This window comes from Chenopodium quinoa, unplaced genomic scaffold (assembly GCF_001683475.1).
Source record: "Chenopodium quinoa cultivar QQ74 unplaced genomic scaffold, ASM168347v1, whole genome shotgun sequence".
NCBI classification, from domain to species: Eukaryota; Viridiplantae; Streptophyta; class Magnoliopsida; order Caryophyllales; family Amaranthaceae; genus Chenopodium; species Chenopodium quinoa.
This window is the reverse complement of record NW_018744284.1, coordinates 1,881,013-1,892,529: the sequence shown is the minus strand read 5'-3', so window position 1 is coordinate 1,892,529 and position 11,517 is coordinate 1,881,013. Positions and strand designations below refer to the sequence as shown.

The following is an 11,517-nucleotide window of genomic DNA, read 5'->3' as shown; positions in this document are numbered from 1 at the left end:
TAATTCTATTTATGGATCTTCTTAGAATGACTAAAAGGTGGAAGAACCTGGTATTTTTATCTCCCCCTTGAAGCCAACTCTCCCTACCTCTGGTCTAAAATAGAAGTATGATCCTGAGATAAAGAATCCTCAAGGTCCCATAAGAACTTGTTCTGAGCTTGGCTATCCCTCTTAATCTTGATACCCTTGATCTTAGTAATAAGCCTTTTCTTCTTCTAGAGGTTCTTAGAGAAGTCCTTGGCCAAGATCTTTCCTAGCAAAGCCTTGGATATCCAGATGCTTTATCCGAGTTGGAATTTTGATCAAGACCATCACTGGAGCTTGGATGTCAAAGTAGAGTTTGAAAAGAGTTGAGATCGACAAATAGATCTGTCTCAATTGAGGCAAGATGGGTACGTGATCCGGCAAGAACAAGAAGTATCCCATGAGAAAGAGTTCTTGAGAAGATTATAGAAGAGTTGCCATGAATTGTTCCACCTACTCAGCTGTTGGAGCAGAGAAACCGCACAGATCTTTAATGGTGGGGAGTCAAGCTAGATGAACCTCATCCTTGCTTGGTTTTTTAATGAATATGTCATCGAAGGATTATTTTGCTCGAGAATCAAGGGTTCTACTTTGATGCGCCTATTCGGCACCTGCTTGAAGAAGATTCATTCGTCCGGGTCCACTTTCGCCCAATTCAGGATCAACTTCTCCCAGAAGTATAAGATTAAGGGGAAGGTCCCTTCACAGTGGTTTTGATCCCAGACGGAGGATCGAAAGGTGGGTGTTGAAACAGATCGATCTAGTGTAGCTGAGCAAAGAGAGAGTTCATGGTCTAAGCTATTTACTGGTATATGTGGATGAGCTTGGAAGAGGATGCAAAAAGAGGTGAGCTTGGCTCCATGGTAAGGTTTGTGTTTGAGAAAAGGAGGCGAAAAATTGGATAGAAAGAGGCGAGATCAGATTAGAGAATTAGAGATGGAAATGAAGGTGAATGGGCGGCGACACATCATCTGTGTCACGAGTGTGGGAGACAGAACAAGAAAGTTCTTTCAAAGAGAATGCACAGGAGGCTTTTAGGGTTTTAGTTTCGTGAAACCGATTTTGATGAAGGATTCCGACCACCAGCTTTTAGAGAATCCGTTCCAGCCATCTTACAAGAGGATGGAAGATGGCCAATACTTTTGCAATGATTGCAAAACAGGGGAAATTCATCCCAAATTAATTAGTTTAAGGAAAAATTGACCAATCCAAATTGCTTGTTTTTGAGGTTTTAAAATATCAACCAAGATTAACATTCTAGCCCCTTTACAGTTCTCTTTCCTATGCAAGGATCTAGCTTGAAAAACTTCCCAATAGAATTTCCTAGTTGCTTCAGGAAGTCAGGGACTATGAATTCCATAGGGAGTTCAAGCTAAGTAACCCAAACTTGAACAGAGGATATGGACGCCTCCGATGATATAAATCTCGGAATCCAAGGTTGGACAGACAAATAGATAGAGTTAATGAACTAAGGACCATCCCTAAGAATTTTCTATAAAGTCGAGGATGGAACCTTTACCACAAAGAAGCCCTTTCTTAGAGCAGAGATTGAAGTTAGTGGAGAAAGGTGCCACATAGATGATAATTTATGGAAAAGGAAGTCATTGGCCACTGACTTTCTAATGGGTTTTAATGATCATCGCAGAGAACCACAGGGCTACCAAGGTGGCAAAGGTTTCCAAGTGAAGTGGAAGGAAAGCTTGGTTGGAAGGATCAAAGTTGTCAGGGACAGAAACAGAACAGAAGGGAGGTGGAGGAGAAGGAGTAGAAAGGGAAGTGGATAGAAGGGCATCCTTGAAAGATGGAGGGGGAGGAGGGCGGAGGAGGAGGATTAGGGTAGGCTTCAAGGTCACTCTCTAGCACGCTCTCACTTTCTCTCATCTCTATTACTATCTAAGGACAATTGTTTACTCTCGTAGTAGGCCTCATTTTTATGTATTTTCGATTGCCAATAATACATGTTTCTATAAGAACTAAGTATAGGCCAATACAGGCTGAATTAACTTCATGTCTCAATTTTGTACCATCATCTCCGAATATTCAAATGTGTTTTAGGACCATTATGGAGTTAGCAATCTCAAGGATTATGGATGAGGTGGTACCTTAATGGATTAAAATCGTACTTATGAATTTCCTAAAAATTGTTAACAGCTCCCTATATTTCTCTTGTTCCTTTCATTATAATAGTCAACTAATATTTGGGACCGGACAATGACCCATGTCATCACACATGGCTAAAATTAATATACAATTTATGACTCAACTATCAATTCTTGGAACTAAAATTATTGTTTATATTGTCTTTCCTTAAATAATAATACTCCCTCCGTCCCATAATATTCCTTGCTTTCCTATTTTGGAGAGCCAAAATGTTTTTCCTGTTTCTGTTTTTGGATATTATGTAAAGACCATTATACCCTCATTTTTTTTAACTTTAATTATTTATTTTACTTCCTAAATTACCCTTGAATTTTCCACATGCCTTGTACTTTTTTCTACTTTCTCTCTCTAACTTTTGTTTAGAATTGTACTTTTCACCATTTTTGTACTTCATTCACTTTCTCTTCTCTAACTTTTGTCTATAATGGTACTTTTCACCTTTTTTATGTACTTTATCCACTTTTGCCTCCCATTTCTTAAATATCGTGAAAAAACACAAACAGGAACTATATATTGGGACGGAGGGAGTATATTGTAGTGATTATAAAAGAGCATAAAATATGCGTAGCTTGGTGGTAAGACATTGAGTGTTTGAATTGAATGTCACATGTTCAAATCTTGTACAAATAACGTTTTAGAAATAAATTGATGACATGCATGAAATGAAAATCAAAATGAGGATAGTAACACGTGTCACGTATAACTAAGTGTCAAAATTAATAAAGTAACACGTGTCACGTATACTAATTTAAGAACGTCTTTTAATACATAGTATAGATTCAAACTTCATATGATTGTCATCACATCCACACGTGCTAAGGTAGGCACACCTTCAATCGACGCCTACAAGGCTAGATCGTCCTAGCAAGACATGTCATTTATGATCACCTCTAATGAGAACCTTACATATGTCTTATAAAGAAAATCAATTTTTATAGATCATTTTCATTGACTAATGATTTTAGAATGGTACTTCATTAAAAATAAATCATGGTTCTTAAATTTCTTTTATATTTTTGTTTATGTCGAATTTTGTAAAAACGTTTAAATTTCTATCATTGCTATAGGTTGTGCCAATTTATGTTTACATAAGTATACACTAGTACTATTTACACGCGAACTGTGTGTGAATTAAATGTTAAGAGCATGTACAACTTATAATAGTTAATGTACATTTGCATTATGTACATAGGTTGCCTAATTTTTGGGTCAGGTGGTTTGTCGGGGAGGGTTTTATACTATTCAAGGCAGGAGGAAAATAGCGGTGGTTCGGGGAGTTGCGGCGCCGTCGCGGGGTTAGGGAGAGGTGCAGCGCTGGGGCGATGGGGAGGCTGGGCATGCCGGCGGTTTTGGGGAGGTGGCTCGGCTGGGGTTTGGTGGTCGGCAGAAAGTGGCTGGTTGGGTTAGAGGAGGTTTGTTTCTAATTTTTTTTTTTTGTTTTTTTTAAATAGTTAAATAATTTATTAAAAAAAGTAACCAACCAAATGCCGCAACGTGGCAAATTTAGCCTTAATGACTAACGGAGTTAACTGTCGTTAGTCATTAAAGGCATTTCGTGACATTTGTGTGAAACTTAAGTGTATATGGTGAATTTGAAAATTTTTATGGGCATATGGTGAATAAAAAAAATAACTTAGGGGTATTTGGTGAAAAATCCGTATTTTGTAATGTCTTTTCTTTTCTATAAAAATCTCGATAACCATCATCTCTAATTCATCTAAACTTACTAGTATTAATATTGATTTGAACCTTCTTTTTTCTTCTCTAAAATAAGAGGAAATAAGACGAATACTTTAGGGTCTGATATGTGATGAATAGAGTACATGTTTTGGCCTTTTGGGGTGCATCAAATAGTCATGTTCAAAGTTAAACTCATAATTCTAGGCTTTATAGGCACAGTAACTTGATCTGAAGTTTACATGATGGCCTGGCCCATATTTTCTGGTCCTTGGCCCAAATAAAAAATGAAAGAAAAATGCAGTTTCTAGTTTTCTACCCAGTCGAAACAATACAGTCTCGTCAACTCAAGGTTTACCGAGGTTCTTCTATTTCTCATTTTCTCTCTCCTACTTTCTCTTAAACCCTTCTTTTCAATCTTTATAAAATTCCAAAGTTTAATCTCAAATTATCTGTTAGTTGATTTGAATTTTTATGTAATTTGATTCAATTACACCTTAACTTCTGCGAAATTTCTTGTTGATTTCAGATTGAATTTCATTATTTTTTTTGGGTGAAATCACACAAAATTTGCAGAAAATCACAAAAATGCCGTCGTTGCAAACCTCATTACCTCCAGAACTCGCCAACAATGTCATCAGAGTTAGTATCTTTTCCTTCCTTTACCTTCAACTTTGATCAATGAATTGTTTTTTTTTTTGGAATTAAATTGGTAGTAGGAGATTTTAATTTCATTTGTTTGTTTGTGTATTTATAGCTTTACCGTGAATGCCTCCGACGAGCTAAATATATTGGCGCCAAGGTTCGTATGTCCTTCGCCTTGTTTCGCTGGTATTTCGATCTTTTGTTCATTGATGATCACTTGCTATCTGTTAGTTACAGGAGAAATGTTATATATTTACATGTATATGATGATCTTATAGATTATAAGTTTGGCTCAGTTCATTCCAAAATAAGGAAAATTGATAGTAAATTTGGAGATTAGGAAATGCAATGTTGCTGCTATACCGTCTTTTTTTAGGATGGAGGTGCAATAGAGGTTGTGTTTAGACATTGATTCGATGTTTGTATGATGAAGCTGAATCACGAAGCTTGTAAGGATTTTTATGTGGATATGGGAATTTAGATATCAAATATAAAATTTCCATTTAGTACTATGAAAAGGTAAAATCAGAGGGGGGTTAATGTTATTGTGAAGAATGTGAACCACGAAGGCCATATAACAATATATGGAACTCTGTATGCTTTACTGTGGTTACTAATTGTTCAAGAACCGAGTTTGAAGATGAAAAGAACTGCCTATCTCTAAAGTCTTGAACTTCTTTGGTAAATTACTTCTTAGATGAAATTCTTGGGACAACAAATTATATGGTTTAACTAGAGTTGATGTCATAGATTTAGTCTATTCCAAAGCATAGAGATGAAGGTATGCAATTTGATACAATGGCTGAATGGAATTTCAATAGGATGTGGCTCTTGTTACATTTGACTGTTGATTCTAATGCTGCTGAGGCACCCCTCTTCTTCAATGTCCCCAAAAAGATGGTTTCTATCATTGATCAGTACTACTGTAGCTCTTTGAAAGAATAAGGGGAAACAAGAGTGAATAGAGAAAGGGAGTTCTCTTGTTTTCCTTTTTGTTTTGGCCTAGAAAGGTGTTTGAGGTGATATGACATGGATGAATTATGTTGAAATGAAACATGAGTGAGCTCGGAATTCCAGATTAAGTAATTCTCTTTTCTTAAAAATATAAAAATAAAATTGTGAGCCAAAAGTCTCCTTAAATATGATCTTGCCCATCTTAGATAAGTTGAAACCAAAATTGGCCTATTTACATTCACTTGAAGCTTCTCTGATGAGTGATTGTATGAGGTTTGAGCTTATCTCTAATATAGTCTTAAGCAATCTGACTTTTGAGGCATTAGAGCAGTAGTTTAGCTTTGGTAAGAGATTTTTGTTAATTGTACAGACGTCAAGACTGGTGAGGGCAATTCATCTATAATTGCAATAATTTAGTGGATGTAAGAGCCACTGTTAAAAACATCTATGGTTTTGATAATTCTTGAGTTTGGCAACTTTATTCACAGACAAGAATATACCCTCCAGTTTTTGTGAACAAATCATGATAACAATTGCATGGCTATTAGGCCACTATTGTTTAGATTTAATTTTAATGGATTAATAAGTTCTCGCCATTTGACCTTCAGGCTACTCTTATATTCAATTGATCAGGTGTCGATGACCATTGTTATATAAATGTACGAGTATAAAGTAAAAAGTATATATGTTTCTTGACATATGTCTATTGATTTTGTCTTGAATATGCAGCAATATAACACAGAGCTGTTGGTTGACTTGGTGAGGCAGCAATTCAGAAGAAACATGCATGAGACAGATCCAGAGAAGATTCATAAGTTAAAGGATGAGTAAGCTTTAGTTCTAACCATTTATGCCAACAACAAAAAAACTTTTAGTATTTCATTTCACAATGTTCTTTAGCCCATTTTATCCTTGTTTATGGTTCTAAGAAGGATGATGTTTATGAGGACAAACAAATATAAATATATCAGTAGAATGGTCTTAGTATGACAATAAAATGAACTGAGTGAGTATTAGAGGTGCATATTGCTTCTCTTATTCCTTGTGATATTCCCTTAATCTACTTTTTTTAATACAATCAGGTTTTGGACATCTGATGATTTCAATCTGTTTGTATGCAGTGCGGCAAGAGGACTTATAAATCACATGCTGTATGAGTCAGAAAAACTATCTGGTCGTAAGTTCAGCAAAAGCTAAGCTTTTGACTTCATTGCATTGAAGATTATGGTCCATTTGTTGGTGTTGATGCTCTTTCCATTGAGTATGTTGTAATAACTGATTTTAGTACTGTTACGGTGCTGGCATTTTGGTGGTATAAAATACTTTGGAAAGGTATTGAGCTATTCCAATTGTATTGAACCATATTAGAAGAGATTAGTTGGTTGAACGACCTTTTAAGATTTTGCTATGATGTGCATCTAACTGGCCGTTATAGAAGTTGGAACATTTGATATATTTTGGTCCTTTTGGATCAAATCTTCGACATAAGAAATCTATATGTTCCAAATTTTGGTAGAATATTTTTCAAATGAGTAGTACAAAGTGATGTTACTGGTACGAGTGGTACCAAATTTAGGGTTCTGCCAGTTTCAACACAGTGGCATTCGAGGTGAGTAGTTTGAATATTTGTGCGCGTGAGCATGAAGATGAACATGGGAATGAACGTTAAAAAATTACTAGTATGTGATTTTTTGTATGATGTCTGCTTAAGTTATTTTACCAATGACTGCTGTATGATCAATCTTGAATCCTTGAAGCTATCTATATGTGATTTTGGACGTACATAGGATGGTTGGTTGATCTGGCTTGGCTTATTTACACCGGTCAGGGCGGTCACTGTAGTGAGCAAGCTAGAATATGTTTTATCCAAATTGTACTCCATATAACTTTGCCAAATATTGAGAAAGTTGATCAAAGATATGGGGAGAATTCTGCAGTATATATGGACAGAATTGCTCCATGCCAATCATTCTATCCTGCAATACCAGAGTTAGCATCTTGGCAAGATATTTCTGTTTTTCTTTGCATATTCACTCTCGTTGCAGCCAATGTTTGCGTGAAATGTGGTTACTAAAGGCAGAGATGCAGACAATATTTGATTCGAAAATTTGGATTGACGTCCACGTAAACTACTGTACTATCTGTTTTATAAATCAGGAACACAGATTTCTGCAGAATCAGAAATTACTGAGACCATAATATTTTCCATGCACTACTTCTAATCTAATACATCAAAAGTCTCATACACACACGACACCTTCGAATTTGCTACTGAACTGAAAGTAAAAAGGTGACTGAAGCTACTGTTTTCATTGATCTTGTTTATTCTCAGTTAATTTATTCACTGATCTTGTTTATCCTGTGGTGGTTGCATGTGACTGATCTTGACAGAACTTGATGGGGAGCGAGGTGAAGCACATAGCATATGGACCGTGGGGAGGTCAAAGTGGGTATAAATGGGATGATGGAATCTATTCCGGTGTAAGGCAAGTAGTGATCTCTACCAGTTCAGTTGGAAATTGGAATCCATTCCGTCCAGTTTGAGTATGATAAGAATGGTCGCGCAATTTGGTCTGACAAGCATGGTGGCAACAATGGTACTAGGACTGATCAGGTAATCATTCATATATGTCTACAGTTAACTACCTTCTGATTGAACCGAGCTTTCCTTTTTCTTTAATGGAGAAGTTATAAACCTTATAATGATCTGAGCCTGTTCTTAACTGTCTTGTGTCCAACTTCTGATGTTTTGAAACTAAAAACAAAATTAATTTTGTTCATTATATTATACAATCTGCTTGTATATTACAAGTATATGACTTGTATATTCTCAAAGTATAAAAATTGCTATGGTTGTGCAGATCAAGCTTGACTACCCTACTCAATATCTAGTCTCAATTAGCGGATTTTGTGGCTCTATTACGAAAGGTGGTCCAGTGATTGTCCGCTCACTTTCCTTGCAAACCAACAGGAAAAAATATGGACCTTTTGGTATTGAGCAAGGAGCTCCTTTATCACTGCCTGTTAATAATGAGATGTTAGTGGGTTTTCATGGATGGAGCAGTGAATACCTTGATTCAATCGGGGTTTACGTAAAATCTCAACCGCAAACAAATCTTTTGGAGACACATAGGGTATGGATAAGATTTTCATCTCTCTCTCTCTCTCTCTTTTTTATTTTTTTTATTTTTTCTTTTAATTTTATCCTGGTGATTTATTTTGTGTCAAGCTTAAACTCAAAATTGTAAGTGATTAACGTTTTGACAAATTCAACAATAGATGCTCCCTACTACTCATGTTAGAGTTCCTGGGATTAACAAGAAAGTCCAGTCACTTGGACCGTGGGGTGGTGATGGTGGAACAAACTTCGATGATGGAATTTATACAGGGGTTCGAGAAGTACATATAATGCGATCAGGAGGGCTGGTATCCATTAGAGTTTGTTATGATCAAAATGGGAAGGTGGTTTGGGGGAATAAGCATGGTGGATCTGGAGGACTCAAGCTTGACAAGGTTTGTATTTCTTACCTCTTTTGTTCTGTGTATTATTCTGCTATCTCAAACAGAATTTTGTTAATTTTTTTGGGCACTTTGCAGATTGTTTTCGACTATCCCTACGAAATCCTGACTCTTATAACAGGATTATATGGATCCACAATCCTGCGAGGACCAACAGTTGTCAAATCACTTACTTTCCACACCAACAAAAGGAGTTACGGGCCATTTGGAGATCCACAAGGGTTTTCGTTCTCCACAGGTTCGTTAGGTGCAATTGTTGGCTTTCATGGAAGAAATGGATATTTTGTGCATAGCCTTGGAGTCCATGTTGTCGAAAGCAAACCAGTCTATCCTCATTCTTATCCTGATTATGACATGCCTAACCATGTTCTTGAAAGAAAACCAGTCCTTGCTCAACCTTAAGCTGATCATTATGACATGGCTAAACATGTTCTTGAAAGAAAACCTGTCCTTCCTCAGCCTTATGCTGATCATTATGACATGCCTAAACATGTTCCTGATAGAAAACCAGTCCTTCCTCAGCCTTATGCTGATCATTATGACATGCCTAAACATGTTCTTGAAGAAAACCAGCCATCCATCCGCCTTATCCTGATCATTATGATATGCCTGGCGTAAAGCCTTCTGAGGTAATTAATGCAATGTGCATAATACTATTACTACTATAGCAGACTGCCAATGAAGTAGAAGAGAACTATTTCATTACTTTTCATTCTGTATAATTTGCAGGTAGTATGGGGAATGCCAAGACAACCAGCTCTCTATGATTCAGGTCAATCAGGGCCATGGGGAGGTGAAGGAGGTAAGTCTTGGGATGACGGAGTATATATTGGGGTCAAGAAAATTATTCTAAAAAGGGGAGATGCTATTTGCTCAATACAGATTCAGTATGATGAACACGGCCACTCTGTTTGGTCTGCTCCACACGGAATAGCCAACGACGCTTGCACCTACCATGTAATTGATTTTTTCTGGTCTACTTATTCAAGTATTCAACACTTCATATGTTTTGTTGTACTCTTCGTCTGATCATTAGTTTTCATTTTCGCACTATCTTAAGATTTTAATCTCTCATAATTATGGATATCAGGAAATGGCATTATTTTGCAAACATATCTATCACAACCCATTAAGCTGAATTTTTCTTTTCGGGCATCCCAACACAATATGTCAATATGTAATCCTACTTTATTGTGCACTGTCTTTTTAAGTTTAGGCACACAACTGTACCAATTTGCAGTTTTTTTTTTTTGTTTTGTGGTGTTCATCTATGAAATTTAGACATTGAAAGTGATTTGACCCTGACTCTCCATGCTGCAGATAAAATTTGATTACCCATACAAAGTACTTACAAGCATCAGTGGAAGCTATGATATTCTAGTCGGAGATATGTATAGAAGGGTAATAAGATCTCTCACCTTCCATACGAACAAAGCTAAATATGGACCCTACGGGAAACCCATAGGCACACACTTTTCTTCGAGTAATAAAGAAGGTAAAATAGTCGGCATCCATGGAAGGAGTGGCACTTTCTTGGATGCTATTGGAGTCCATATGCAGCACTGGGTGAGCGACGAACTGTCACATCAACCATATTCTCCTGAGAGAGGAGGCTTCACAAAAATCCTGAACAAAATGTACAAATGATGTGTGTATAATTATGCATGGGATCTTTGAACATATTGCAGTATGGAAACTGCTAGCTTGTATAATAGGTTTCAGATGATTGTTTGCTGTTTTTAATCAACTTTGTGTTATGCATGTTTGTGTATTGATCATCTGATTTGCATGTGTTCTTGTAAAGAGTCACCTGTATAATAAAACTTATAAGATCATGGTTTTGCAAAGGCTATTAGTGCATTTAATTCACATGGAATGCACATTATGCTTGCAATTTATCGTTTTCTAATCAGATGAGAAATTTGTGAGCATTGAATAGGTGCAAAAGCTATGAAAAGTTATGTTAATGTTACACTTTGTACCTTATAAGAAAGGATTAATTTTGACGACAAAGAAGTTCAAGATAAGTGCTAGAAAAAAGATTTAAGATCAGTAATCATTCTATTGGATCATACTTGCTTAACATCTTATTAGTTATTAGTTTGATAGTAAAAACTCAAATCATCAAAATATACAGAACCAAGAGGTTGGAGCCTAGGGCCTTTGCTTAATTATTTTTGCTCTGTTGAAGATTTGAAGTGGGTTATCTGGCTAAATTTTTAATTGGTTGGGTAAAACTGATACTCTGTATGATAAAAAATACGCCTAGTTACAAGAATAAAGCATACATGACCATTTTTCATACTCCCTCGTTAGGCCATTGTATTAAAAAATTGTAAAAGAAAGATAATTGGGTAAAATAGTTTATTGAAAAGTAATGACCATTTCTCATACTCCCTCGTTTTAGGCAATGTTTAGTTCACCCTTCACCTTATTTAAGAACCTTATAAAATACATTGTATTACTTATTTCAGATTTGATCAGGCAAAATAAATTCAAATTAGATTAGATCAGAGAAAATAAATTCAAATTATATAA

General features: G+C 36.1%; 2 protein-coding genes across 3 annotated transcripts; both read left to right on the top strand.

Annotated features, from left to right (window-relative positions):
* Positions 1–4,185: 4,185 nt before the first annotated feature.
* LOC110694973 lies at positions 4,186–7,399 on the top strand. Of its 2 annotated transcripts, XM_021872160.1 has the most exons (5): positions 4,186–4,223; positions 4,391–4,503; positions 4,619–4,663; positions 6,190–6,287; positions 6,582–7,399. In XM_021872160.1, exons 2-5 carry the CDS (start codon positions 4,450–4,452, stop codon positions 6,655–6,657), a joined length of 273 nt encoding a protein of 90 aa, XP_021727852.1. In that variant the 5' UTR covers positions 4,186–4,223; positions 4,391–4,449; the 3' UTR covers positions 6,658–7,399. The 2 variants fall into 2 exon arrangements, with proteins under 2 accessions (XP_021727852.1, XP_021727851.1); XM_021872159.1 differs by lacking the exon at positions 4,186–4,223 and having other exon boundaries at positions 4,230–4,503.
* LOC110695020 (jacalin-related lectin 3-like) lies at positions 7,006–10,826 on the top strand. The gene is made up of 11 exons (XM_021872213.1): positions 7,006–7,069; positions 7,248–7,510; positions 7,852–7,950; positions 8,000–8,074; positions 8,322–8,594; positions 8,740–8,973; positions 9,058–9,380; positions 9,439–9,489; positions 9,545–9,608; positions 9,709–9,936; positions 10,300–10,826. The coding sequence occupies exons 1-11, from the start codon at positions 7,006–7,008 to the stop codon at positions 10,624–10,626; spliced, it is 2,001 nt and encodes a 666-aa protein (XP_021727905.1). The 3' UTR covers positions 10,627–10,826.
* Positions 10,827–11,517: the final 691 nt, after the last annotated feature.

Coding starts and splice junctions, on each gene's coding strand:
- LOC110694973 (XM_021872160.1), top strand. CDS start 4,450: ATGCCGTCGTTGCAAACCTCATTACCTCCAGAACTCGCCAACAATGTC. Junction 4,664..6,189: donor CTAAATATATTGGCGCCAAG/GTTCGTATGTCC, acceptor TTGAATATGCAG/CAATATAACACAGAGCTGTT. Junction 6,288..6,581: donor ATTCATAAGTTAAAGGATGA/GTAAGCTTTAGT, acceptor GTTTGTATGCAG/TGCGGCAAGAGGACTTATAA.
- LOC110695020 (XM_021872213.1), top strand. CDS start 7,006: ATGTTACTGGTACGAGTGGTACCAAATTTAGGGTTCTGCCAGTTTCAA. Junction 7,951..7,999: donor TCTATTCCGGTGTAAGGCAA/GTAGTGATCTCT, acceptor CATTCCGTCCAG/TTTGAGTATGATAAGAATGG. Junction 9,937..10,299: donor ACGACGCTTGCACCTACCAT/GTAATTGATTTT, acceptor TCCATGCTGCAG/ATAAAATTTGATTACCCATA.